The 25417-nt window shown below is 43.6% G+C and overlaps 1 protein-coding gene across 5 annotated transcripts in view; it reads right to left on the bottom strand.

Moving 5' to 3' along the window:
• Positions 1-25417, bottom strand: part of TRPS1 (transcriptional repressor GATA binding 1) — a 312669-nt gene that overhangs the window by 216974 nt on the left and 70278 nt on the right. For all 5 annotated transcript variants that reach the window (XM_038745286.1, XM_038745287.1, XM_038745288.1 and 2 more), the window contains one exon: positions 19479-20608. In XM_038745286.1, the coding sequence (XP_038601214.1) occupies positions 19479-20608 (1130 nt within the window). The remainder of the gene's footprint in view (positions 1-19478; positions 20609-25417) is intronic.

The raw sequence follows: 25417 nt of genomic DNA, 5'->3' as shown, positions 1-25417 counted from the left end.
ATGTGGGAATTTAGAGATAGGGCATGCAGAGACAGTGTTCAGCTTGGGCGGGAAATCACTAAACAGAAAGAATGTTTGAAATGGAAAAATGATTAGAGTTAAATGACAGACTAAAGGGTCTTGATTCTAACTAGGGGCTCTCTGCTGCCATTGGCATTTATTGGTATGGAAACAAGACAGACTGCTCTAAGCCTACCTCTAGCTGGAGACCAGAAACCAACCTCAACACTGACTCACAGAATAGACTCATGGCAGTCACTTTATCTCCTGAGGCTTCAATTAAAAAAAAAGATAATCTAACTATCTCTGCTCTAGGATGCTGCTGAAGAGCCTTAAGATTTAGGGGGCTGATAGCTACTGGTGTCAAGGGAACCCACTTCTCACTTTCCAGAAGCACAAATGCCCTTTCAAGCCACTGGGATGTCACTTGATGAACTGGAAATGCCAGTTTCTTTGATGCATACTGAGACTTGGAAAGGATTACGGCATCGCCAATAATTAAGAAAAAAACTCTATCACCAAGGAAATGAATTGTGACTGAAGAGATCACATAGAATCAACTGTTTAAAAGACAATCAAAGGTGGTCTCTTAATAAGGTATACCAGGGGCCCTGTGAAGCTACGGTTAACTTCTGATCTCCTTCAGATGCACAAATAGGCACTGCAACCTGCAGTGTGAGTAGCAAGATGGTGGGGCCCTAAATCAGTCAGTCAATCATGTTTACTGAGTGATTACTGTGTGCAAAGCATGGTACTTAGTGCTTGGGAGAGCATAATTCAACAATATAACAGATACAGTCTCTGCCCGTAAGCCATCCTGCCTATCATGCCATCCCTCTCTGATTAAAACTCAACCAATATGACCCTGAGCACAATCAGTCCCCAAGCCTTTCTATGTCATGGTATTGAGTTCTAATCCTGGCTCCTAGACTTGTCTGCTGTGTGACCTTGGGGAAATCACTTCACTTGTCTGCATCTCAGTTACCTCATCTGTAAAATGGGGATCAAGAGAGGTGAACACCATGCGTGGCAGGGACTGTGTCCAACCCAATTTACTTGTATCCACGCCAGTACTTAGTACAGTGCCTGACACAGAGGAAGTACTTAATAAGTATGGCAATTATTATCATTATTATTATGTCCCTTTCATTTCTCTCTGAGGCACCTTAGCCCCCAATCAGGGAGCAAACAGGCCAAGGAGAAGCCGTGTAATCCCAGAATAGTAGTAATAATAATAATGATGAGGGCATTTATTAAGCACTTACTATGTGCAAAACACCGTTCTAAGCGCTGGGGAGGCTACAAGGTGATTAGGTTGTCCCACAGGGGGCTCACAGTCTTCATCCCCATTTTCCAGATGAGGGAACTGGGGCCCAGAGAAGTTAAGTGACTTGCCCAAAGTCACACAGCTGACAAGTGGCAGAGCCAGAATTTGAACCCATGACCTCTGACTCCAAAGCCCGGGCTCTTTCCATTGAGCCACGCTGCTTCTCAACTAAAATATCTTGGGGCCCCAGAGATCTTGGGCATTCCAAATGGCAGAGCAGCTTACAGGTACTCCTGCTTGGGAAATGCTGACCCACTTGCTTCCAAGAAACCCCCAACTTCCCCAACCTCCTTGGTGAGGTGTGGCAAGAAATTAATATTACCAGTCCAATGTAAATGACATTGAGATGGTTTTGAATAAAGTTGTGGATTCAATGTAATAATAGCAATAATAATAGTAATGCATGTGCCAAGTAATGTAATAGGCACTGGGGGAAATACAAGATAGTTGGGTTGCACATTTTCCCTGTCCCTCAGTGGGCTCACAGGCTAAATAGGGAGGGAGAACAGGCACTGAATCCCTGCTTTACAGATGGGGAAATGGAAGAACAGTTCAGTGACTCACCCAAGGCCTTACAGCAGGAGCCAGGATCAGAACTCTAGCCCTCTGACTCTCAGACACATGCTCTTTCCACTAGGATTACAATAATTAATGAAGCATCTAATAATAATAGTGACGGCATCTGTCAAGTGCTTACTATGTGCAAAGCACTGTTCTAAGTGCTGGGGAGGATACAAGGTGATCAGATTGTCCCACGTGGTGCTCACAGTCTGCATCCCCATTTTACAGATGCGGTAACTGAGGCACAGAGAAGTTAAGTGGCTTGCCCCAAGTCACACAGCTGACAACTGGCAGAGCGGGAATTTGAACCCATGACCTCTGACTCCCAAATCCGTGCTCCAGTGCCAGTGCTCCCACAAGATGCACAATACATTAAACCCCAAGGAGGATTAGGATCAGAAAAATGAATTGACTTTTTCGGGCTGAGAAATGCACTATGTACTATGAGTTACCTGCACTGCCTTACAGATTTAATCTTTAGGCAATCGGCCCACAGAAGGAACACATCCGACCCAAGGCACAAGATTGGAGGCACCACTGTCTAATGTTGCAGTCACTAAATGCAACGTTTCTCACCCTGACCAGGAACACATCAGTGGCAGGGTAGCAATATGGAGACGCGTTTGTTATTATAAAGATTCTTGGGAAATGATATGCTAAATCCAGTTGCTTATCACTTTGGATCAACCATATTTCAGGGCACTTCTTATCAATCAATCAATCGTATTTATTGAGCACTTACTGTGTGCAGAGCACTGTACTAAGCGCTTGGGAAGTACAAGTTGGCAACATATAGAGACAGTCCCTACCCAACAGTGGGCTCACAGTCTAAAAGAAAGCATCAAACGGCTAGAAATTTCCTCTTCAACATCTAGGTCATTCAGTTTTCATGCAGAACTTCAAAGGAATTACAATGATAGCTTTAAACGTATCTCAAATCCCTCACTTTGTTAGACTGTATCCTTCTGGCTTTTAGTATACTGAGCTCTGTAAGAACACATAAGCATTTCACTAAGAATTTTGACCCAAATGATGATAGGGACCATTCACCCAACAATGTGAGTCTGTTGAGATTCAGAGAGCCACGGTAAGAAAAATCAATTTCCTTGCAGGTGGGAACTAACACAGTAAATAGTACATCACAAATTCTTCTCCGTATAGCGTTACGAAAAAATCCAACTTTGTGTTACAGGAGAAATGTGTGTATCCATCCCCGTGAAATTTCAATGCGCCTTGGCCTTTTCATCTAACAGTGTCACTTCCATGATTGGCTAGTGAGTTTTGCAAATTGGTGAAAATATAAAGGGAGCAGAGAGTCTACTTGACGCATGCAGCATTAAAGATGTCAGTCATGTATTTGCCCCTTAATCATAATATTTGTTCACGCTAGAAAATGACTGCCCTCAGAATTAAAATTCACATCACAGATGAAACAAACCATGAATTTAAGATCCATCCTGTTGTCTTTTTTAGTAGTTTGTCACAGAGGGCTCTTGGCTGTCTACTGAGGAGTACCCCTTTTCTACCTGACAACTGATCAACTGTCATGATCAATGGTTAACCTTTGTCTTTTTCAGAGGCATACTTGAAAATCAAAGTATCTATACACCTAGAAGAGATTTGGAGGGCCGAAGGAGCTTTGGTTTAGTACCCTTCTTGGGCAGATATCCACGCCTAGACTCGAAGAAAAGTCCACTTACTCAACCCAGCCCACACCTTATAGCAGGTGTCCGTGAGTTGGATGGGCAAACTGGAGTATAGGAGGTCACCACAGCCAGAAAAATACCTACGTATTCCCCACGTGTTTTTCTTCCACCCTCCCTTTGGTCAGTTGGGGATGGGGCAGGAGGAAATACACCGAGGCATGTTGGCCTCAAGACCATCCAAGCCTCATTCCTCACGATAACTTGTTCCCAACATAATAATAATAATAATAATGATGGTATTTGTTAAGCGCTTACTATATGCCAACCACTGTTCTGAGTGCCGGGGTAGATACAAGGTAATAAGGTTGTCCTACGTGGGGCTCACAGTCTTAACCCCCATTTTACCTCATCTGTAACTGAGGCACAGAGAAGTTAAGTGACTTGCCCTAAGTCACACAGCGGACAAGGGACAGATCCGGGATTAGAACCCATAACCTCTGACTCCCAAGCCCTTGCTCTTTCCACTATGCTATGCTGCAAGAACTATTAATTAATTCCTCAAGAAAGCAAACTGCAGCCACACTGAATGTTTCCTGCGTCCTAATGTTGAATTATCTGACCCATAACTGTATAGGATAGAATTCAGATAGGAAAGTCTCTAGATAGCAGGGGGCCTCCTCTCGCTCTTCTTCCTGTAGTCTGTATTCTGTAGTCTGTATTCCTGTAGAATAAATATTACTCTATTTATTTATTTATTTTACTTGTACATATCTATTCTATTTATTTTATTTTGTTAGTATGTTTGGTTTTGTTCTATGTCTCCCCCTTTTAGACTGCGAGCCCACTGTTGGGTAGGGATTATCTCTATATGTTGCCAACTTGTACTACCCAAGCGCTTAGTACAGTGCTCTGCACACAGTAAGCGCTCAATAAATACGATTGATTGATTAATTGATAGTCCACTGGGAGAGCTAATGGCCCAGGCTCACAGCACAGAGGTGGGCATAAGCCTGGACCACTTAAATCAGTTGGTTTCTTCTCCCTCAGCACTTCCAGGTGTGGAAGCCCTAATAGTTCATGCCCTTCCGAACACTCTTCCTAATTAAAAATTGGTGACAAATTTGGAAATTGAATTCTGAGGGAAAAAAAAGGAATTCAGTTTGGCTCAATGTAGCCCCTCCTTAGTTGGGATTAGAATAATAATAATAATAATAATAATAATAATAATAATAATAATAATAATAATAATGGTATTTATTAAGTGCTATGTGCAAAGCACTGTTCTAAGCGCTGGGAGGGTTACAAGGTGATCAGGTTGTGCCACGGGGGGCTCACAATCTTAATCCCCATTTTCCAGATGAGGTAACTGAGGCCCAGAGAAGTTAAGTGACTTGCCCAGAGTCACACAGCTGACAATTGGCGGAGCCGGGATTTGAACCCATGACCTCTGACTCCAAAGCCCGTGCTCTTTCCACTGAGCCACGCTGCTTCTCTATAGCCAATCAATGTACATCCTTAAACTGAAAGCTCGTTATAGGCAGAGAACTGTCTAGCAACTCTGCTGTATTCTCCCAAACGCTTAGTACAGTACTCTTGCACATAGTAATCACTCATTAAATACCACTGATCAATTTAAATGCAACTGGTGGAGTCGTAATGTTCTTATTTTACCAATTTACAGATTTCCTCTGTTGCCCATCTCACTTCCACTCTCAGACTGTAAGCTGATTACCAGAGACTGAATCGTCTCAATTTTACCGTAACTTCTCCAGTGCTTAATCAATCAATCGTATTTATTGAGCGCTTACTATGTGCAGAGCACTATACTAAGCGCTTAAGTGCTTAGCACATGGCAAGACTATAACACCGGGTTTGATAAATTAGGTCAATTCACGATCCCAATGCTGATGGGGAACAGTAAAAGCCAGTCAATTAGCCTTCATAGTGATCTGTTTGCTGAGCAGCTTCCAAGCATATTTAAATACTAACAAATTGAACCAAGGTGCAATTTGTTAATCTCACACGAGTACGTCGGGGGGAAAATGAAGGTGGTTCAATTTAAGTATAGTTTTCGGAAGATCAGACATCTCAAAAAGTAATCATCTTGTAATTTGTAATATCAGTGAGGAGGAGCTGCTAAGTGTTACACTGCAGATGGATGAAATTGTATTATGATGGAACAGAAAACAGGATACAACACATTTTAGGCACAACCAAAATGAAATTAGAGTCTGATCCAAAAAACTGAAGAAAAATATACACAGAATTCAAAAGGGATACTATTAAAGCTATCCCAGTACGATATGTGAGCAGGCCGTGAAGAGACCCTCATCACAGAATACAGGGACCACCTCTATATGTTGCCGACTTGTACTTCCTAAGCGCTTAATACAGTGCTCTGCACACAGTAAGCGCTCAATAAATATGATCGAATGAATGAATGAATGAATACTGAATTTCTGGAATGAAGAAATTGGCAACTCTTTTCAACATTTCTCCTTACTGATATTAAAAGGATGGAAATCGTCCTATCTGTAGCAAATCTCAACTTCAAATATTTTCCCAGGAAAGTACTCCCCTTAAAATCCACAAAATACGAAAGTTAATTCCTCATGAATTAATAAATGCCATTTATTAAGCACTTACTACATGCAGAGTCCTGTTCTAAGAGCTTGTGAGAGTTCAGTAGAATTATAAGATATAATCCCTGGTCTCAAAGATCCTAGAGTATGCCAGGAAACAAGATTTTATAAAAAAATTCAAATTTCAATAAAGAGGATACTCTGATGTTCTGAGGTTGTATAACATATTTGTAAGGAGCTTTAACATTTTTATAAATCAATAAATGGTATTTACTGATCACTTACTGTGTGCAGAACACTTTACTAACTGCTTGGGAAAGCACAATATGATAGAGGAGTAGGAAAGTAAGAGAACCTGACAGTTTGATAAAGAGCATCTTTTCATGTTGAGATACATTGCAAGACAAGAGGAATTTGTAGATCAGTAAGTGTGGACCATCTACAATGCATGATTAATGATCACTGTGCATATATATTGGTCCACATGTAAATTCTATACCCTCTGCATATGGCCTTGAAAATGCATTCTATCATAATGGAACAATAATAATAATAATATCAATAATGGCATTTTTAAGCGCTATGTGCCAAGCACAGTTCTAAGTGCTGGGGTAGATACGAGGTAATCAGGTTGTCCCGAGGCTCACAGTGTTAATCCCCATTTTACAGATGAGGGAACTGAGGTACTGAGAAGTGAAGTGATTTGCCCAAAGTCTCACAGCACACAAGTGACGGAGCCACGATTAGAACCCACGTCCTTTAACTCTCAGGCTCGTGTTCTTGCCACTAAGCCATGGTGCTTCTCATAATATAATATCATCATCATCATCATCATCAATCGTATTTATTGAGCGCTTACTGTGTGCAGAGCACTGTACTAAGCGCTTGGGAAGTCCAAGTTGGCAACATATAGAGACAGTCCCTACCCAACAGTGGGCTCACAGTCTAAAAGGGGGAGACAGAGAACAAAACCAAACATGCTAACAAAATAAAATACTTAGAATAGATATGTACAAGTAAAATACACAAATAAATAGAGTAACAAATATGTACAAACATATATACATATATACAGGTGCAGTGGGGAAGGGAAGGAGGAATGATGGGGGGGATGGAGAGGGGGACGAGGGGGAGAGGAAGGAAGGGGCTCAGTCTAAGAACTACTGTTACCTGTTGGTCACCAAAGAGGACCGGCTGAAGCCATGCCCCCATTTTTTACAGATCTACAGTTCAAGGTAAAATGTGCAGTTTGCATTTTCAAATATGTTGGCAGTCGAATGGTTTGTTCCGTTCCTCAAATCTCGTTAGGCTTATAAGGGAAGCAGTGAAGGAATTAAGTGCGGAACTCACTTCTCCCCAGCGCTTGCCCTTAGGGGAGGTAAAGTGGCCACCTGTTGGAGTGATGAGAGGGCTGGGAGTTGAGGAATGGCTGAAGAGACACTTCCACATCAACAGGGCAAGTTGTCACAACCACCATTTCCTGCCAGCTTCCATCAAACGCGAGGACTCAGAGCAGGCCCAGCCCGATTCCGGGCAAAGTAGTTTTTCCTGGGATTATATGTGCCGGAAACATAGGGAGCACACAACCCCATCCCCAACTCCCATGCCTATTTCCTACTGTGCTGGCTGGGTTAAGAATGACAGCGCTTAAATGTTGTTCTTCTAGGTATTGTTCTTGTAGATTTCTTCTGTGTCTCCCAACCAGTCTGGCCTTGCCCCTCTATACTCTAAAGCCCCTAAGAGCCAGGAATCAGGTGGGCCAACGTCCTTCTCCTCAGCACGTAGTAGTACACGGCTCTGCACGTTGTAATTTATTAAGCAATGTCACTGTCATTACAACAGGGAGATGGTGGAATGGGAAGGGAGGGACTGGTAAAGTCTGTGCCACTGGGAATACTGCTTTTCTTAGGACTTGAATTTGGTAATAATAATAGTAATAATAATAATGGCACTTATTAAGCACTTACTATGTGCAAAGCACTGTTCTAAGCGCTGGGGAGGTTACAAGGTGATCAGGTTGTCCCACCGGGGGCTCACAGTCAATCCCCATTTTACAGACGAGGTAACTGAGGCACAGAGAAGTTAAGTGACTTGCCCAAGGTCGCAGAGCTGACAACTGGCGGAGCCGGGGTTCGAACCCATGACCACTGACTCCAAAGCCCAGGCTCTTTCCACTTAGCCACGCTGCTTCAGGTTGTCCCACGTAGGGCTCACAGTCTTACTCCTCATTTTACAGATGAGGTAACTGAGGCTCAGAGAAGTTAAGTGACTTGCCCAAGGTCACACAGCAGACATGTGGTGGAGTCAGGATTCAAACCCATGACCTCTGACTCCAAAGCCCGGGCTCTTTCCACTGAGCCACGCTGCTTCTCCCACTGAGCCACGCTGCTTCTATGGTACACATAGTATATCTTTTTACATTTCTTGTAATAGCCCTGGAAACATAAAGAACCCGATTTTATGGATGGGGGATGAATAAAAGGAGCAAGTAAGGACAAAGCAGAAGAGAGTAGAAGAAATGGAAAAGAGGGCTTAGTCAGAAAAGGCCTCTTGGAAGAGATGTGCCTTCAATAAGGCTTTGAAGCATTTTTTTTAAGCACTTACTATGTTCCAGGAACTGTATTAAGAGCCAGGGTAGATATAGGATAATCAGGTTGGACACAGTCCATTTCCCACATGGGCTCCTCAGTCTTAAAACCCATTTTACAGACGAGGAAACTGAGGCACAGAGAAGTTAAATGACTTGCCCAAGGTCACACAGTAGAGAAGTGACATTCGTTCGTTGCTCCCACGGCTACAACTATCATCTCTACGCTAATGACACCCAAATCTACATCTCTGCCCCTGCTCTCCCACCCTCCAGGCTCTCGTATCTCCTCCTGCCTTCAGGACATCTCCATCTGGATGTCTGCCTGCCATCTAAAACTCGATAAGTCCAAGACTGAACTCCTTATGTTCCCTCCCAAACCCTGTCCTCTGCCTGACTTTCCCATCACTGTAGACAGCACTACCATCCTTCCTGTCTCACAAGCCCGCAACCTTGGTGTCATCCTCAACTCCACTCTCTCATTCACCCCACACATCCAATCCATCACCAAAACCTGCCGATCTTACCTCCACAACATCGCCAAATTCTGCCATTTCCTCTCCATCCAAACCGCTACCCTGCTGGTTCAATCTCTCATCCTATCCCGACGGCTGGATTACTGCATGGGCCACCTCTCTGATCTCCCTTTCTCCTGTCTCTCCCCGCTTCAGTCTATACTTCACTCTGCTGCCCAGATCATCTTTGTGCAGAAACGCTCTGGGCATGTCACTCCCCTCCTCAAAAACCTCCAGTGGCTGCCTGTCAACCTACGAATCAAGCAAAAACTCCTCACTCTCTGCTTCAAGGCTGTCCATCACCTCGCCCCCTCCTACCTCACCTCCCTTCTCTCCTACAGCCCAGCCTGCACCCTCTGCTCCTCTGATGCTAACTTCCTCACTGTGCCTCGTTCTCGCCTGTCCCACCATCAACCCCTGGCCCTCGTCCTTCCCCTGGCCTGGAATGCCCTCCCTCTGCACATCCACCAAGCTAGCTTTCTTCCTCCCTTCAAAGCCCTACTGAGAGCTCACCTCCTCCAGGAGGCCTTCCCAGACTGAGTCCCCTCCTTCCTCTCCCCCTCCCCATCCCCCTACCTCCCTACCCTACCTCCTTCCCCTCCCCACAGCACCTGTATATATGTTTGTACAGATTCATTACTCTATTTTACTTGTACATATTTACTATTCTATTTATTTTGTTAATGATGAGCAAATAGGTATAATTCTATTTGTTCTGACAATTTTGACACCTGTCTACATGTTTTATTTTGTTGTCTGTCTCCCCCTTCTAGACCGCGAGCCCACTGTTGCATTGGGGCCATCTCTATATGTTGCCAACTTGTACTTCCCAAGTGCTTAGTACAGTGCTCTGCACACAGTAAGTGCTCAATAAATATGACTGAATGAAGTGGCATCTCCCACTCTCTTCTGCATTGCCCTGACTTGCTCCCATCGCTCTTCTCCTCTCTCCCTGCCCCACAGCACTTGTGTATTTATCTGTAATTTTATTTATTTATATTAATGCCTGTTTATTTGTACTAATGTCTGCCTCCCCCCACCCCCGTCTAGACTGTGAGCTCATTGTGGGCAGGGATTGTCACTCTTTATTGCTGTATTGTACTGTCCAAGTGCTTGGTACAGTGCTCTGCACACAGTAAGTGCTTAATAAATATGATTGAATATAATAATGATGGCATTTATTAAGCACCTACTATGAGCAAAGCACTGTTCTAGGCGCTGGGGAGGTTACAAGGTGATCAGGTTGTCCCATGGTGGGGGTCACAGTCTTAATCCCCATGAAAGTGGCTCTTCCTACTATGCCACACTGCTTCTCAATTTTTATATTTCTGATCCTCAACTACAATATTTACTTGCCCAATTATCCCCGGTACATTAACTGCCCTTCTCCCCCCGTTTATTTCGAGGAGGAAATATATATGTTTGCCCCATTAGAGAGGAAGTTCTGTGTGGGCAAGAAACATGCCACATACCAGTAAACTGTAGTAATAATAATAATAATAATAATAATAATGGCATTTGTTAAGCGCTTACTATGTGCAAGGCAGTGTTTTAAGCGCTGGGGGGGATACAAGGTGATCAGGTTGTCCCACGTGGGGCTCACCGTCTTCATCCCCATTTTACAGATGAGGAAACTGAGGCCCCGAGAAGTTAAGTGACTTGTCCAAGGTCACACAGCAGACGTGGTGGAGTCGGCATTTGAACCCATGACCTCTGACTCCAAAGCCCGTGCTCTTTCCACTGAGCCACGCTGCTTCACTGTAGGCAGTGACAGTTGCACATCTGGGTTAAGAAGAGGGGATGAGTCAGAACACAGTAACACCAAAGAAACAAGTTCACCAAGGGAAGAGATTCTCCTTTTAAAATGGGCATGCTCCCGGGTAAGAAGGGGAGAAATGGGTGGGGGGAGAGAGGGAGTGGGGAGAGAAGGAATTTAATTCACTGAGTGCTTACTGTGCCTATTACTAAGCCCTACTGAAAGCACACCTCCTCCAAGAGGTCTTCCCGACTTAGCCCCATTTTCGTCAGCTCCCCCTCCCTTCCATGTCACCTCAACTCATTCCCTACCCTCTTCATCCCCCTCCCCGCTCCTGACCACTTGTGTAAATATGTATATATCTATAATTCTATTTATTTATATTGATGCCTGTTTACTTGTTTTATTGTCTCCCCCCCCTAGAATGTAAGCCCGTTGTGGGCAGGGATTGTCTCTCTCTATTAATGTTCTGTACTTTCCAAACACTTAGTACAGTGCTCTGCACACATCTCCCCCTCTCTCCCTTATCCCCCTCTCCATCCCCACCGTCTTACCTCCTTCCCTTCCCCACAGCACCTGTATATATGTTTGTACAGATTTATTACTCTCTTATTTATTCCTCTCTTCCTCCCTTCAAGGCCCTACTGAGAGCTCACCTCCTCCAGGAGGCCTTCCCAGACTGAGCCCCTTCCCTCCTCTCCCCCTCGTCCCCCCTCCATCCCCCCCATCTTACCTCCTTCCCTTCCCCACAGCACCTGTATATATGTACATATGTTTGTACATATTTATTACTCTATTTATTTATTTATTTATTTTACTTGTACATATCTATTCTATTTATTTTATTTTGCTAGTATGTTTGGTTTTGTTCTCTGTCTCCCCCTTCTAGACTGCGAACCCACTGTTGGGCAGGGACCGTCTCTATATGTTGCCAATTTGTACTTCCCAAGCGCTTAGGACAGTGCTCTGCACACAGTAAGCACTCAATAAATATGATAATGATGACGATGATGACGATGATTACTCTGTTTTACTTGTACATATCTATCCTATTTATTTTATTCTGTTAATATGTTTTGGTTTGTTCTCTGTCTCCCCCTTCTAGACTGTGAGCCCACTGTTGGGTAGGGACCGTCTCTAGATGTTGCCAACTTGTACTTCCCAAGCGCTGAGTACAGTGCTCTGCACACAGTAAGTGCTCAATAAATACGATTGATTGATAATTGATTAAGTGCTCAATAAATATGACTGAATGAATGAATGAATGCATGCCTGCAGCACCTGGGAGAGGACAATAAAAACAAGAGATGCAGTCTCAAGTGCTTTCTTACTTTCTGTTGTCTTCTCCTCTTCTTTGCCTCGTATTTGTTTTCTCCCTCCTTTCTTACCTCCTGTTCCCCGTATACCTTGACTTGATTCCCCATGCAATAACCACTCCCTTGATTTGAGAATTTCAACAATTTCTCAAATTATTATCCAACTTGATTAGGTTGTATCTACCCCAGTACTTTGTCAGTCAAACGAAGTTATTGAGCACTTACTGTGTGCAAAGCACTGTACTGAAAGCGTGAGAGAGTACAATATAACAATACAATATACACACTCCCTACCCACAACAGGCTTACAGTCTGGAGGGGAAATGGACATAATGTACATAAGAAGCAGCGTGGCTCAGTCTAAAGAGCACGGGCTTTGGAGTCAGAGGTCATGGGTTCAAATCCCAGCTCCGCCAATTGTCAGCTGTATGACTTTGGGCAAGTCACTTAACTTCTTTGGGCCTCAGTTACCTCATCTGTAAAATGGGGATTAAGACTGTGAGCCTCCCGTGGGACAACCTGATCGCCTTGTAACCTCCCAGTGTTTAGAACAGTGCTTTGCACATAGGAAGCACTTAATAAATGCCATCATCATCATCATCATCATCATCATCATCATCATCATCAAGGGCTGTGGGGCTGGTTGGGGGGATGAATAAAAGGAGCAAGTCAGGGCAATGCAGAAAGTAGTGGAAGAAAAGGAAAATAGGGCTTAGTCAGGGAAGGCCTCTTGAAGGAGATGTGCTTTCAATATGGCTTTGAAGTGGGACAGAGTAATTGTCAGATGTTAGGAGGGAAGGTGTTCCAGGCCAGAGGCAGTACATGATAATAATAATAATAATAATAATAATAATAACAATAATAATAATAATAATAATATTGATGGCCTTTATTAAGCACTTACTATGTGCAAAGCACTGTTCAAAGCCCTAGAGAGGTTACAAAGTGATCAGCTTGTCCCACAGGGGGCTCACAGTTTTAATCCCCATTATACAGATGAGGTCAATGAGACCCAGAGAAGTTAAGTGACTTGCCCAAAGTCACATAGTTGACAAGTGGCGGAGCCGGGATTTGAACCCATGACCTCTGACTCCCAAGCCCACGCTCTTTCCACTGAGCCACGGGTTGGTGGCGAGATAGGCGAGATGAAAGTACAGCAAGAGGGTCGGCATTAGAGGAGCAAAGTGGCAGTCTGGGTTGTAGAGTATAAAGGTGAGGTAGGAGAGGCAAGGTGATTGACTGCTTTAAAGGCAATGGTGAGGAGTTTCTGTTTGCTGCAGAGACAGATCATCATCATCATCATCAATCGTATTTATTGAGCGCTTACTGTGTGCAGAGCACTGTACTAAGCGCTTGGGAAGTACAAGTTGGCAACATATAGAGACAGTCCCTACCCAACAGTGGGCTCACATGGGCAACCAGTAGAGATTCCTGAGGAGTGGGGAAAAATAGCCTGAACGTTTCTGTAGAAAAATGATTCAGGCAGCACTGACTGGAGTGGGGAGAGACAGGAGGTCAAGAGGTCAGCAAGAAGGCTGCTATGGCAATTGAGGCTAGATAGGACAAATGATGCTCCTGGCACCTAGTGAAGTGCTAAGTGCCATTAAAAAAAATTTGAAGTGAGCAATTTTGCAAGAAAAGATGGCATTAGGTAAATGCCAATGGCCCCTCCTCAAGTTCTTACAATCTCACAGACACTAACTCCACAAATTACGCAGATATTGAGCTGTTGCTCCAGATGTGGTTGTTGTTTTCCTTCAAAGAGATATGCTAAGAGCAGGAATCCCTTGGCCACACAAAGGCCAAAATGATTCATGGTGGTTGAGAAGAATGACAGGAAATTTCTTCCCAGGAGTCAAATACTTGAATAGGCATCAAGGTCATAGTATGTCTTCTCCCTGACTATCTGTTTGGCCATAACGGGAACATTTAAGGTTCAATAAAGCCCATCACACCCTGTGGGAGTAGGTTGAACACTCTTGTTTTTAATCTACCATGTGCAATCATTTGGCAGGATCTCTTTTGAGCTCCTCCAAATTATTCAGACTCATTTCAAAGGTTTTGTTTCCCCTCCCTTCCTATTTCAGCAGTGTTTTTATCATCCACTTCTCTTCTTTTCAATAACAGTATATTCATTAAATTCATACAGTCAAAAATAAAGTGCTTTCTTATTTTTCCCAAGTGCTTTCATATCAGTTATCCTATTTTACAGTGAACACTCTTCTCTAAGCGAGAGAGAGAGAGAGAAAGGCATGTCTATCCTCATTTTAGAAATGAAGAAACAGAGGCCCAGAGAAGTTTAAATGACTTACCCAAATTCCATGGCCACAGCCACATTCAACGATCAGCTCCACAGCCTGTCCAACCACCATCACAACTAACAAAACATGACCCATTTCCTCAAACAAGCCTTCTCTACTTAACTTTCCAACACCTTCTAAAACATAAAAATCCATTACCAAACGCCAGGACTTCGGCATTTATTTATACCATCCTCAGTGCTCACACATATAGGTCTATTCAATTGTACATTCAATTATTTCTTGGGACTACTCTTGTAAAAATCTTTGACAAGTCTTTTCCCCATTAGAGAGGAAGTTCTATGTGGGCAAGAAACATGTCATTTCTTTATTCTGAGTCATCCAAGCTCCAAGTATTTTGGACGGCACCAAACAGGAGCTCAATAAATACTACTACTACTACCCACAAAAAAGCAGGAGCTCTGTCAGCTCAACCTACTCTTTTGCTTTCCTTTTCCTTTCCTCCTCATCTTTCCTTATCTTCTTCTGCTCCTTTTCTTATCGCTCTATTTCCTCCTTTCTTTTCGCTCCTTATCCAAACAAAGCCTTGCTCCCTCAAAGTCAGGCCAACTGAATGTCCTACTCCCCATCAATGCTCCTTTCCAAGTTCATCCCTGGGCTAAAAATTAAAAACTGGCAGTACAGGTGACTACATGCACCAGTCGAAGCTTTGACGTAGTTATCCTAAAACTGAGGCAACCTGACAATTCAAGAGCATTCTACATGTCCAACACAAGAGACGTGCAGAGAAATCTGGATTACTTTGTAAAGCTAGCCCAGAGCTATGGACTGAAAATAAGCACGAGGGATGGAGAAAACCAAGGCCATGTACCAGCCTACATCCGGAGAGGGTTACACAAGACCCGGAGTTTTCACCAGTGATAGTTCTGCCTCCAAATTCTGCTCCCTAAACAAAATCATATCCAAAAGTAGACCAAGGAGCAGAAAACAGAATCTAGAGGGTCAGCATAGCTTTGGTGAGTTTCTGAGTAACAAGCCTAAAACCTCCTATCAAACTGAACATTTATTAAGTTATGTTGGCATCCAATGTTTACATGGCTAAGAGAGCCTAGACTTGTAATACCAACAGCCTGAGGCAGCATGGCCCAGTGGAAAGAGCACAGCCCTAGAAGGTAGAGGACCTGAGTTCTAATCCCTGTTCTGCCACTTTCCTGCTGTGTGTCCTTGGACTTATCACTTAACTTCTCTATGCCTCAGTTTCCTCAACTGTAAAATTGAGATTCAAAACCCATTCTCCCTCCTCCTTGGATTCTGATCTTCATCTCGGACCTGATTATCCCCAGAGTTTACTACAGTGCTTGGCACATAGTAAGCACTTAATATCATAATCAAATACCATCATCATCATAGAAATACATCCCGCTTCCTAAGCAGGTTTTCCAACATCATCTGCAAACTCTTCTCATTACTCATTTTTCACATCCCATGAAACAAAGGTAGGGTTAGTAGTGGGCTTTATTCAATTTATCCCATGCAGCAATGCTGGGGGATGCAGTAAGAGACTGAGACACATGTATGAGAATACTCTTCTGAGAAAGTCTTCCAACTCAGCAGGCTATGAGCGTCGTTCAAAGCCTTAGAGACAAGTCAGGAACTGCTATAAATCCATCGATGGCATTTAAAGAATGCTCTGTGCAGATCACTGTACTAGACACGGATATACTGGAATGATTATCCCCTACCGGCCCATACTCTAAACACACAAATGACTGTGGTTTGCCAAATCATCCAAGTGTTGCAAACTGATAAATATATAAAAAATAAGGAGGTGATGTATCGTTTGCAGGAACTGCACTCACTCAAAAATCTATATTGATAACCCAAAGCTAAAACACAATCACCAAATCAAGTTACCTAGGCAGCACACTGACACATAATGAAACAAAAGAAAAGGAAGTAGCACATCCTTTTGGAGACTATCAAACTGTTTAACTCTAGACCAAACTAAACATCTACAGAATGGGAGTCCTACATGCCCTACTTCTCAAGAGTCACAAGGCCTGGTTCCCATAGACCCCCATGCCCAACTTTTTGAACTTCTCCAGCAGCATCACTTATAGGCTCCACTTAACATCCAACAGCAGGGGTAAAAAAAGAAAGAAGTCCTAGAACGGGGTCAGTCTTCTAGTATTAAGCCTAGGCTCGCCTGAACTCAGCTGCGTTGCCTGGGACATATGAGGAGAACAGACATCAGGAGGAAATCTACACAGGTGCCATTTGCTGAGCTGAAATTAGGAAACTGAAAGCAAGGACGCATAAAATGTAATCAAAAGATACACTTTTAGAAAGTCTTGGGAAATGCTCCACGTTAGCTGAAAACTGAGCTTGCCGCAGAGTGCACGGCAACAAGAGGGAGCAGCTCGTTTAGAGCAAAGAGCTTCAAAACGACTGTGGAAAAAGTGAGGGAAAAGCGAAAACAGCATCAGACACTGCAAACAACACACATGACAGCACAAGAAGCAGTCTTTGCGCATACACAATTGGGTGAGGATTGCCCTGCACTGGCCTTTTTCAGGCACGCATGCACCAATATGTTAGATTCACATTCAGTGGTGTTTCCTTCGAGCTCAAAGGACGTGTGCATGTGTGTGTGTGTGTGTGCATACAGAAACTAAAGTATGTACTCAATCAGAGAGATACAGATGCAGTGGCAGAGACAAAAAGACAGGATTCTTTAGTTGGAACAGGTTTTTTAAATTAAGTTACTCTTCAGAGAGTTTGTTTTACACAAATGAGCACATAGATCATTTCGGCACATAAAAGTATTAAAAGGCAAAGGAAGCAGAATGCACAAGAACGTCCAACGTAAGACATCTGCCAACATGTTGGACGGCGGAATCAGTGCCCCATCTAAGTCCTGACACCGAGGAGCAGTTCTGCAATGCCCACAAGTTTCCCCTTCTGCTGCTGCAAATTTTCTCTGAATGGAAAATGCTCAGCTTGAAATGGGGAACTACAGGCCAAGACCTGCCGTCTCAGCTGGCGCCCACCTCATCCATACTAACGACAAAGGCTCCTGCAATATGCTTCATGAACGGTAATGCAAATGAGAAGCAGCTTGCTTGCTGGTTTGGGAAAAGTTGCCAAATGCAGTGCCCTAGTCAGTTGGGCAAAAGTTTTGACATTCCAGCCAGAGAATGGCTTTGTGCTCCGTCTGCCTTAGAAAATGTCCGCCTTTTAAGCGGCATAATTAGGGAACGGCCCTTCGTCTCCTTAGCGGAGTCTTTTCCACTGAATCTTTTGGGTCTGTCATCGCTGGTTTGGCACATATACAAGGATCCTTTGTGAGGGAGGTGAAGCTGTTAAAGAAATGTGTTTTTAGCTCCCTTCTTCAAAGTTCCGTTTCTACCTTTAACTCCTCCAGCTGCATCCCACAGCTTATCTGGAAATCTGAAGGACGTGTCAGGCGACAGGTATCCAGGGGGCCAGCGAGGCTGAAGGGAGATGGACGTGACACCATGAAGACGGTATAGTGCTCTACTATATGCCAAGAGGACGGAATAATTGCCCCCAAAAGATTATGGCTTTGAGGCCAAACAAGGTTCTGCACAATGAGTCAGCTGGCAGGAAATCACCAGTTCTAATTTTGAAGGGAAAGCGTTCTCAGAGTTGGTTGAAATATAACGGGACCGGTTGTTCCATAAGCTGGTACAGGACTGAACTTAACCGTGACAGCTACATCCTCCTCCCCACCGCGACACACACATACACACCAACTCCACAGTGGCAATGATTCTGTCAGACACACATTAGACAGTGTGAGAGATCAATCAATCCATCACTGGCATTTAACTGATCACAGACTGTGTCCAGAGCACTATACCAAGAGTTTGGGAGGTGACCACTGAGTAAGCAGACATGATCCCTACCTTCAAAGAGCTTAGAATGTAGGAGAGGAGGCAAACTTAAAGATAAATTACAGATAGGGGAAAAAACAGACTATACGGATATTTACAAAAAACTGCTACAAGGGTGGGATTATCACAGGGGTTCGGTAGGAGCCAATGAGAAATGTAGTTGAGGGAACAACCATGTCACCAGAGAGTAGCTTGCTTCCTAACAATTCTGGCCTCCGAGCCTGGAAGTGATGGCTTGATAACAGGCAATTGGTGTCAGGGTTTGCACTTACCAGCAACAGCACCAAGACCTGGAATTATGTGGTGCAAAATACATATAACAACGAGATATTTATCTCAAGAGTGCTTTCTAGCGGAGTGGTCATGGGTTTGGGGAGCTAAAGGCACTGGCTTCTCATGGCAACTCTACCATGCGCCTGCTGTGTGACCTTGGGAAATTCCCTTAATGTCTATGGGCCTCAGTTTCCTCATCTGTACAATAGGAAGAGTGATCGCTGGGACTCCATAAATCACAGATATGATGTGAGGATGAACTGAGATAGGTAAGGTGAAAAATAAAAGTAAAATAAAATTGAAAAAATTATAAAAACAAATGAAAAATAAAATAAGAAATATAAAAGCACTCTACCAATTCACGGTACTGTTATGCCAAAGGGTACTATTTTGTCGAACTTCTGTGGGACATGGTAAGCACAAGCCACCGGTATACCGTCGTACTTTAGGAGGGACAAGAAGAATGGGTCAAATGAGTATGTTCACCATCCACATTGAGAAATCAAAATGATCTTTCCACATTAAGTCCAGGACTGAAATAGCTGCCGAGGTAAATTCGACAAAAATCCTCACTCCAAATGCATCATGCACAGCCTGAAGATGAAAGAGAGTTTCAAAGAAGAAAGAGAAACACACTTCACCAGCGGCTTCTTAGCTTCTGGCTTTGGGTCATTGGCTGTCACCAGCCTTCTGACTTTGGATGACCACCTGTCACCCACCGTCTTGCCCCTCCTTACCTGTAGTGTCGGGAAATCTCTTCTTCCAGGTGGGTGACAAAGTCACACTTGGTACACGAGTGCTCCTTGTTTTCTTTGACAGTCAGTGGCCCATCAGCCCCTGGCAAGTGATTCGATTCTTGTTTGACATCAGAGGCCTGGGGCTCGTGGGCATTTTCATAATGGAGGAGCAGAATATCGACATCGGGAGTGGAGAAGGTACACTGGTGACACTGATGCTTGACTCGGGAGCTTCCGGCGGCCCCTGGAGACAAGTGTAAGAGCAAGAGGGCACAGTGGGAACAATTACTTTTTCTGCAAGCGAACGGATAAGTAATCTCTCCAAGGTGCTTTTCTGGGCTACAGAGGCCCCGGGGACAAAACGGACAGTGCTTAATGGTACATTTGTGGATGTTGTGGAGCTGTTGGTAATGGCGGAGCAGCGGCCCCACCACAATGACATCGGGGCCGTGGCTCTTGGAGTAGCGAAAATCACAGAACTGGCAGTTGTAACTCGTGACCATATTATCCTCGGCTCCCTTGATGGAGAAATCTTTCTTTTTAGCTGCACCGGGACCTTTCTCTGCCTTGGTGGCTGGTTCCCCCTCTGCACCTTTGATTAGGTCATTCTGATTGATGACCGAGCCCCTGGAGAGCTTATCGTTCAAATCTGGATTGAAGCCCACCGGCCGGCCTCCACCGTGCTGCTTGCTATAATGCTCTAACAGTTTGACCGAGCTGGAGGATTCACAGCTGAAACTACAAAATTTGCACCAGTAGTAGCTGGTGGCATCGGTACCGTTTGGTTTCGAGGACTCGAGGGGTTTGATGGGCACCGAGTAACCGACGGGAGTGTCGTCTCCTGCTTTAACGGTGATTTTGTCCTGCCACTTCCCCAAGTCCCCAGCATCGCAAGACCGCAGGGTGGGGCTGGATTTGTTCGAGGTTTTCTCCGAAGATTTCCCAGATTCAGAGGAAGGGAGGGAGGCTTTTATTTTGTTGGGGTGAGTCTGGAGAAAGTGTTGCTCTAGTTCGGTGGATGAATTGCCCATGTACGTGAAATTGCAAAATTTACAGCGGAAATACTTTGTGTTTCCTTGGCAATCGGGAGTCTTGCGTCCGATTCCAATAAATGTTCCACCTGAAGTAACCTGCAACAGAAGAAATATTTTATTCCAAATGTTGCTCTGAGAACATCTGAGAGAAGAGAAAGGAGTAGTCTCCTGGTGCAAATGAAAAAAAAAAAAACAGAAGAAAAAAACTGGCCTATTGTAATATAATTTTGGAGTCAAGATTCCTTAAACCCACCCTCTGGTCTCCTGTTGAGGTTTGAGAAAATAATTATTGCTTAAAGTTAAGACTGAGTACAAATCTGAGAGTTGGAGCATTATTGAAGCACAGTGACTAATTCCAAAAATTTAAACGTAGCAAAAAAATAAAGAAAATTAGTTCCAATTATCTAGGTTTAAAGGCTCGATATTCTTCATTCATTGTGCAATCTTGGGGAACCATTCAGAATCATTTGGGACTCCACTTCGCAAAGTCTACAGGTCGCTGTGAGAAATCAGAGACAGCATCTCAAAGATTACTTAATGCAGACACTCTCCAAGGAACTCCTCTGTACAGTTCCCACAGCAAAGCTCTCCAGAGAAGGTTGGAGAGGAGGGAGGAAGGGGAAAAATCTCTTTTCATAAAATTTTCACGATAAAATGCCTTGAGATAATCATCATTTTTTGTAAGGGAAAAAATTACAGGCAAGGTGGGTGTCCCAGAAAAATGGAGGGAAAGAGGCTTGAATAGAGAGGGATGCATTTAGACATTAATTTCATTATGACAACGTGGGATGCGGGAAGGGGGTTGTCTGTTCCAGGACAAGTGTTATTAAAATCTCTAGTCTCAGAGCAAAAGGTTCAGCCCTTCCCTTGAGTGCACCACACCTGCCTTGTGATGTCATAAATGGTTTGGTTCTGGCTGTCCAACTGGTTCCAAGGCCAAAATAGGATATTTCATGACACAAATGACACCAGAGCTGTGTGCCTTTTTCCAAATAGTGAAATTACATAGTGCTCATGCTATTCTGCTTGCAGAAGCCTTGAATCAGCCCCCTACATATTCTGTTTCTGCCCTTCACAGCCTGCATCACTCAACAGGCAGTTCATAGGCAAGCTTCCAAAAAGGAGTGGAGGCCTCAGACGTCATTATAGATTTGATTAAATGAGGATGTTCAATCTTTTGCAGACACACTCGATGGAGGGATATATTTGATTCCGTAACTCTACGGGAATTACTGAATTTCAACTGGCTTTGGGCAAATGGTGCAATTCTTCCCTTCAACAGCTGTGCCATGAAAAAACTATGTGGACTCTGCTCATATCAGAATTATGCATCAGGGAAGGCTGACACTTATGGAAATTGCTAAAAGTAAATATTTAAAAATCCAAGCACTTAGTACAGTGTTCTGCACACAGTAATAATAATAATAATAATTTTGGTATTAGTTAAGTGCTTACTATGTACAAAGCACTGTTCTAAGCGCTGGGGAGGATACCCCCTTTCTAGACTGTGAGCCTACTGTTGGGTAGGTACCGCCTCTATATGTTGCCAACCTGTACTTCCCAAGTGCTTAGTACAGTGCTCTGCACACAGTAAGCGCTCAATATGATTGAATGAATGAATGAATGAATACAAGGTGATCAGGTTGTCCCATGTGACACTCACAATCTTAACCCCCATTTTACAGATGAGGTAACTGAGGCAAAGAGAAATTAAGTGACTTGCCCAAAGTCACACAGCTGACTAGCTGTAGAGCCAGGCTTTGAACCCATGACCTCTGACTCCCAAATCCGGGCTCTTTCCACTGAGCCACACAGCCCAAAATATACCCGTGACAGACTGAAAAATGCAAACTGATAAATCAGTGGTGTGTAGCGAAAGCTTGCTTTCTGCAAAGCAATAGTAATTGTGGCATTTGTTAAATCATTACTATGTGCCAGGTGCTGAACTATGCTCTAGGGTGGATACAAGCAAATCAGGTTGAACATTGCCCCTGTCCCACATGGGGCTCAGAGTCTCAATCACTTTACAGATGACATAACTGAGGCACAGAGGAGCATCAGCCTCCTCTCTAATCTCCCATCCTCCTGTCTCTCCCCACTTGAATCTATACTTCACGCTGCTGCCCGGATCATCTTTGTGCAGAAACGCTCTGGGCATGTTATTCCCGTCCTCAAAAATCTCCAGTGGCTGCCAGTCAACAAGCAAGAACTCCTTACTTTCGGCTTCAAGGCTATTGCCTCGCCCCCTCCTACCTCCCCTCCCTTCTCTCCTTCTCCAGCCCAGCCCGCACCCTCCACTCCTCTGCCGCCGCTAACCTCCTCACCGTACCTTGCTCTCGCCTGTCCCGCCATCAACCCCCGGCCCACGTCCTCCCCCGGGCCTGGAATGCCCTCCCTCTGCCCATCCGCCAAGCTAGCTCTCTTCCTCCCTTCAAAGCCCTACTGAGAGCTCACCTCCTCCAGGAAGCCTTCCCAGACTGAGCCCTCTTTTTCCTCTCCCCCCTGCCCTACCTCCTTCCCCTCCCCACGGCACCTGTATATATATATTTGTACAGATTTATTACTCTACTCATTTTACTTGTACATATTTACTATTCTATTTATTTTCTTAATGATGTGCATCTAGCTTTACTTGTATTTATTCTGATGACTTGACACCTGTCCACATGCTTTGTTTTGTTGTCTGTCTCCCTCTTCTAGATAGTGAGCCCGCTGTTGGGTAGGGACCGCCTCTATATGTTGCCAACTTGTACGTCCCAAGCACTTTGTACAGTGCTCTGCAAACAGTACGTGCTCAATAAATACAGCTGAATGAATGAATGAATGAAAGTGAAGTGACTTGCCCAAGGCCACTCAGCAGACAAGTGAAGGAGCTGGGATTAGAGGCCACGATCTTTTGACTCCCAAGCCTGTACTGTATCCACTAAACCATGTTGCTTCACATGCATTGCACTGAGTGTTTGGGAGAGAACAATTCCACAGAGCTGGTAGAGAGGATCCCTGTCCTAAAGTTACTTACACCCTAGCTTAAAATAAAGTGTGTTTTGGCCACTCTAGCAATGAATCAGACATGATATGCTTTGTGTGACATTCTGTTGTTTTGCATTTACATTTCAAGATTTTGCATGGTGAAATCCAACTCCTTCCTAAGAAAAATTTGGCAAAGTTGAAGTGTAGCTTCTTTTAGTTCCACTGGGCTACCTCTACATTTCACATCCCTATCACAACATTTTCAATCAATCAACCAACAGAATTTATCAAGCGCTTAGTACAGTGCTCTGCACACAGTAAGCAATAAATACGATTGAATGAACTGAGTGCTTACTATGTGCAAAACACTATATTAAAGGCTTGGAAACCTACAAAACAGCGAAATTTTCACTGAATTTATCAAGTGGTTTACGGACCACACGGGGAGTATGAACAAGGCTATGATGATGTCACAAGTTTAAATAATTTCTGTAAATATTATGGCAGTTTTAGAACGATCCTACAAGGTCTTTCTTAATGAGCTTGATTTGCTTTTATGTACAACTCCGACCTGGTAAAATGATTTTGTAAATGCATACTGATCACCACAATATGATTTTCTGGCATATCATCACGCCACACATATCTGAACTTACGTAACCTTCAAAATATAAAGGGAGTTCATTGACAAATTTCGCTGAGGCTTAGATGCAGAACCAATTAATCAAGCTTGATGTCATTTTCTGACTCATACATCCTTTGTTTGGAAGCTCAAATTTCAATTTAATGAAAGGGGAGTGTGGGTGAAAGTTTTTTGTTTCCTGTGCAATCTGATTTGGTAATATTATCAAAAATCAAAACGATCAAAAGTCACTGGAAATGGTTTTGTTTGATTCAACAATCAAATTGATTCAGGATTGTAAGGCTTCTCCAGTGTTTTAGGGAAGGATTTCTGCCTTATGTAAAGAGTGCACTGGTGAAAACTGTGAGCCCACTGTTGGGTAGGGACTGTCTCTATATGTTGCCAATTTGTACTTCCCAAGTGCTTAGTACAGTGCTCTGCACATAGTAAGCGCTCAATAAATACGATTGATGATGATGATGATGAAAACAGCCTTCATGAAAAACAAAAGCAAGATCCCTTCATATTCATGGTTAGCACAGTTGGGAAGAATCAAAGTTAGCTGTCTTTATGCATACTGTTGTTTCATGTGTGCGGATGAATATTAATTTTCTGAATATTTTTCGACAGTTTTTCAACATTTCTGCACACGATGAGGAAGGGAATACTATTTGGTTTTTTTGGTCACAATTGCATGCACGGATGGAGCTCTGTTCCCGCTTCTTTCGATCACTTACTTTTGTTAATATCACCCAAACACATTAATAACAGTAAAAACTAACTGAAAGCTAATATTCGTCATTTCATGTACCCTTAGACAGGCAACTTTACGTAGCAAATTCTTCACGCCATGTGAATAATATATCTTGCTAAAGAGAATGATATAGAATAAAGGTGTTACAGTAACATGACCAGATTTTTAGGCGTTAAAGTGAAATGGCGAGGCTAAAGATGATGGTAACATGGAAAGAGGACACCATACATGTTCAGAAACAGAGAGGATGGGGAGACTGAGAGAAACAAATAAGGCAAAAATTAGCAGAAAGTTGGGCGAAAAGGCTAAGATGGTAGAGAAGGATAACAAAGACGTGTGCATTAATATATGTATTTACACTCATACACACACAGAAATATAATTCCTAATACTGCCACTGCCTCAGCTCTGCCAACACTACCGTCCCTATCATAGCTGAGGGCATCTCTGTTACCTCCCTGAGGCAAAAGATGGGTCTCAGTCATTCCCCTCTGAGCCTCTCAGATTGCAAAAAGTTGTGATCGTTCCACCCAACTGGAGATGCTGTTCCCATTAGTTT

The sequence above is a fragment of the Tachyglossus aculeatus genome, chromosome 4 (genome assembly GCF_015852505.1).
Source record: "Tachyglossus aculeatus isolate mTacAcu1 chromosome 4, mTacAcu1.pri, whole genome shotgun sequence".
Lineage (NCBI taxonomy): Eukaryota > Metazoa > Chordata > Mammalia > Monotremata > Tachyglossidae > Tachyglossus > Tachyglossus aculeatus.
This window is presented reverse-complemented; position numbering and strand designations above follow the sequence as displayed.